Source organism: Palaemon carinicauda, chromosome 6 (genome assembly GCF_036898095.1).
Source record: "Palaemon carinicauda isolate YSFRI2023 chromosome 6, ASM3689809v2, whole genome shotgun sequence".
Taxonomy (NCBI): domain Eukaryota; kingdom Metazoa; phylum Arthropoda; class Malacostraca; order Decapoda; family Palaemonidae; genus Palaemon; species Palaemon carinicauda.
The window spans coordinates 152,303,061-152,307,718 of record NC_090730.1 but is presented as its reverse complement, the minus strand read 5'-3'; the positions used below and the strand labels follow the sequence as shown (position 1 = coordinate 152,307,718).

The following is a 4,658-nucleotide window of genomic DNA, read 5'->3' as shown; positions in this document are numbered from 1 at the left end:
CTAGGGTACTGCATATACCGATGGCAATAGGCTAAAAGAATTAATGACGACTCACTGCTATGCAAATTACTCCACTGTCCCTGTTTCAGCCACCGTTGCCACTTCAACCACCACCGACAGCTTCTCTTGAAGCTTTAATGGAGACTGGTGACATCAGTGGTGATGGTGTGTTGTTGAGTGGATGGGGAAACGTATGTAAGTTCGTTGTGCGTTTTAAACATGTGTATTTCGTTTATTATGAGATCATTAAAAAAGGCAATCGTCAATGAAGTGCCTGAAAAAAAGGTATTGGCCTGCCAGTGAGTGATTTTACATTTAAACATCTCAGCCCTGTGGTAAAATTGTTGTAGCATGTGATGGAGTGGTGGTTATCAATCTTAGGATAAGGAAAACATGCAAGTCATCAAGAGACAACGCCCTCAAACATGAGCCCCACGGGCACATATATAACGCTGGCTTTCTTGCTGGCAACTGCTGCTCTAGCTGTCTCAGGCAGTTCCTGCCCTACCTTTTGTACGTGTAAATGGAAATATGGTAAGGAGACAGCAGAATGTACAAACAAACAACTAATGGCTTTTCCCTCTAATCTAGATCATGCAACTCAAGCTTTAGATATTTCTCATAACAACATACAAAGACTTCCAAGTAGAGGCTTCGCTCAAGAAGGCCTGATAAATCTTCAAAAAATATACTTGCAAAATAACAATATCCATGAAATTGATATTGAAGCATTTATTTCTCTTACAAACTTAGTAATACTTGATTTAAGCATGAATGATCTGAAGCAAATTCCTGTTTATGCCTTCCAGCATACACCAGCATTAATGGAGTTATATCTCAGTGGGAATTCATTGAAACATATCGATTCAGATGCCTTTAAATACCTTGAGTCCCTTAAGACACTAGACATCAGTGACTGTCATATTTCTAAGATCGATGCCAGTGCATTTGAACCCCTAAACACACTTGAAAAGTTGAAGCTTCATGGTAACAGGCTGACAGAACTGAAACCTCGCCTTGTAGAAAGTTTGCAAGGTTTGCATGCAGTGACAGTGTATGACAATCCTTGGACCTGTGACTGTCGTTTAAGAAGATTAAGGGAATGGCTCGTTGATAAAAGAGTGCCCCATGTGGAATCTCCTTCTTGCGCAACTCCTCTCAGAATACAGGGTGAGAAGTTTGATGATTTGGGAGAGGAAGAATTTGCATGTCCTCCTGAGATCCTCCCTACTAGAAGAAAAGTGGATAGCATAGAAGGAGAAAATGCTACTTTATGGTGTCCTGTAGGTGGATTACCAACTCCTGGGGTATCTTGGTATGTTAGAGATTTACCCGTTTCTAATGGTTCATTGATTTCGGAAGGGGGAGCTCATGGTTTCATTTTAGATGAGGCAAGTGAGGAACGTGGTAGTTTACTATTTATTACTGAAGCCAAAGTTCAAGACTCAGGGCTATCTGTCAAGTGCACAGCCACAAATGCTGCAGGCAGTGCCAGTGCTACTTTCGAGTTAATTATTGCCCCTGGTTCTTCAGGATTTGCAGGCTTGTCTATAGATAAAATTGTAGCTATTGCTGCAGTATTAGTAGTTGTACTAGTCATTCTCATTGGTGTGTTTATCATTGTTGTTCGACGTCGTAACTCTCACACACCTGTGCCTATTAAAACTGTTAGCGTAAATGGAGCCACAGAAACTCGCATAGCTGACTTACCATACACTCCCTCAGCATTTGTTGGAGGTTCTGTCATAGCAACTTCTGACAATCCAGATTTGCTTTGTGAAGCTGATTATAACTCTGAAGAAGAAATTGGAGGAATATGTACAGCAGATGAAGGAAGTGAACATTCAGTGTGTAGTGGAACTCCAAGACTTGCCAGTCAGGATCGCAGTCATGCAGTATCTTTAGACAATGAAGATCATAAGACCTCTCTAGGTAGATGTCCTTTCGAAACCATGTGGGCACCAGAGAGAGTTCATGCTGTATTAGACTCTGCAGCACCAGAGCATGTCATGCACAGATCACTTCATGAGCCTCTCACTCCAACCTGTGATGCACTTGTACAACAACGACTTCAGTCTTCATCCCAACGTCAGCTAAACCACAGGCTCTCATATCTTCCAGACTTTGCCCCGGATTACTCAGAGCTGTATTCATTTAGCCAAGTTGGTCCTGGACAGACATATACCTCAATGAGTGGAGTACCTGTTCCTCATTATGGGACAATACCTCGTTCAATGAAAATGAGATCAAGTGCCCCTGAAATTATTCCTGGGGATGGTACTCCTACAATGACTAGACATCCTCGAGCCTGGCATTTTGGCTCTGAGGGAACACCTCTTATTGCACAAGACCAAAGAAGATCTAGTGGTACTCCAATGTTAAGTGCTCCAACTCCAGCCCCAACTCCTACTACCACTTCAGCCACTACTTATCTGCCAACACAACCTCTACAAAGTCACAGCAGTAAACTGAGTCGTATCACCGCACGAGATTCGCCTGATGAGGGATACCAAGAAGGGGCAGATGTATAAGGGTTTCAGTGACCAATTTTTTTCTATTAGAATCTCATATATAGAAGAAATGTTTTGATAATTCCGTGAAAGAATTGCGATCAAAATGTTTTTGTGTAATTTATATGTATCTATGAAAATAGTAGGTGACACTTGATCAAAACATAATCCATTGTATTTGTTTTGGTTTCATTCATAAAGAGAAAAAAACAGTATCCATTGGAAGTGTAAATATAAAAAAAAGAAAACAATTCTAACAGAGTAATGTTGTAATACTGTATAATAACACACGGAACTTTAGCATGCCTATCTCTCCAATGGTTGAGAAAAGGTGTTACTTGGTCTGTAGTTCTTCCTATAGATTTTAATAAGTGTCAGTTTAAATGCCCTTCCTGGTGTTTATAGCCGCTCTTAAACTACCATGTGTTGGCACCATGTGCTATTTAAAACTATTCTTTAGACATGAGAAAAAAATAATATTTACAACTTACACTGGGACACTAATGATTGGTAGTTAGGGAGCAGCTTTATAGAAAAGACGGTTCAGTCTAGAGCTTCCAGTGGACAAGAAGGTCTTAAGATGCTACCCAATCAAAACACCTAAATTTCTCTTTCAATGATTTTTTAGAGTTTTGATTAGTAAGGATCGGCCTTTTTGTCAACAATAGGGAAAGATGTGGTAGTTGATATTTTTATATGATTTAGTATTCATACATTATCATGACAATAGGGCTAAGGCATATTTTCGTGCTTCTGTCATTCGGTATTTGCATACAAAATTTAATGTTTTAATGAATATCACAATGTTTTCTACATATTAAGAGTGAAGTAGTGAGTTTTTTAATGTCTTTACTATGAAAGGTACGAGTCGCACCCATCAATAGTTTAACAAGTAGCTGACATTGTTGAAAAAAAGACGCAAGAAAAAAATAGAAAGTAGACATTTTGCTTTGTGGATTAGTTCCCTGTGAAAGGCAAGAGGAAGAAGATTATATGAGAGTTGTTCCATCAGTTGCCACATCTTTCCAAGTGACATATTCCAAACATAACTTAGCTTTTCTTAATACTGCTGATGTCAACCCAGTGAAGGATGTGCATGGCATATATGTGATGGTAATGCATGGCAGTTTTTAACTCAAGACTTATACATTTTCTACACGTTTGGTTCATAAAAAGGATATACAATGTAAAATATTTGATAATCAATCAATTTTGGCATGAAGTTCTACTATAAATGACAAGATAACTTGCTATTGTATTGGCTATGGATGTCTTTTTAAAGGTGATTTTAGTTGCGCAGTTGGTTAATTTATGCTTTTGGTCTCATTTCCTCTTTTTCATCTTTTACAGCCATGCTTTTCCATCGAAACGAGAGGAGAACGACCTCAGAAACGTAAGAACTAAAAAAAAAATTGTCATGGCCATTTTTTCTACATCAAGTGACAGGTATAAAATGGCAAAGGTATGACCATGTACGAGAAACTACAATATTTTTTATTCAAGAACAAAATTATTTTGGAAAGAAGTTCTCTAGATGATGAATGTTACTTTTGAAATCTTAATAAGTTTAAAAAAATGGTTGGAAGACACAAAGCTTGTGAAAAATAAAAAAATATCCTTAATGATGATTTCGGACATGCTTTTGATTATGACTTAGAAACACAAATTCATATGCATCTCACCCCGCATATTATATATATATATATATATATATATATATATATATATATATATATATATATATATATATACATAGAGTACCCATACATATACAAATATACAGTTTGTATACATTTACATACATACACATGTACATATGTAGAGGCATATGTGATATACGGTACACACACACACACACACACATATATAAATACATATATATATATATATATATATATATATATATATATATATATATATATATATATATATATATAATCCTTAAAATTCTTATAAGGATTAATAAGCATACAAATTTAGCATTATCACTTTTAGGTTTTACTCTCTCTCTCTCTCTCTCTCTCTCTCTCTCTCTCTCTCTCTCTCTCTCTCTCTCTCTCTCTCTCTCTCTCTAAAAATGTTTGGAGATATAGACATTTTTCTTAGTCATGAAACAATATACGTATATAGTGTAAATATGTTTAGAAT

At 36.9% G+C, this 4,658-nt stretch overlaps 1 protein-coding gene across 1 annotated transcript in view; it reads left to right on the top strand.

Annotated features, from left to right (window-relative positions):
- Positions 1-4,080, top strand: part of LOC137642235 (leucine-rich repeat-containing protein 24-like) — a 52,058-nt gene extending 47,978 nt beyond the window's left edge. The window contains exon 2 of the mRNA XM_068374768.1: positions 1-4,080. This exon is cut by the window's left edge and continues 387 nt beyond it. Coding sequence (XP_068230869.1) covers positions 426-2,531 — 2,106 coding nt within the window. The 5' untranslated portion in view covers positions 1-425 and the 3' untranslated portion in view covers positions 2,532-4,080.
- The last annotated feature ends 578 nt before the right edge of the window (positions 4,081-4,658 follow it).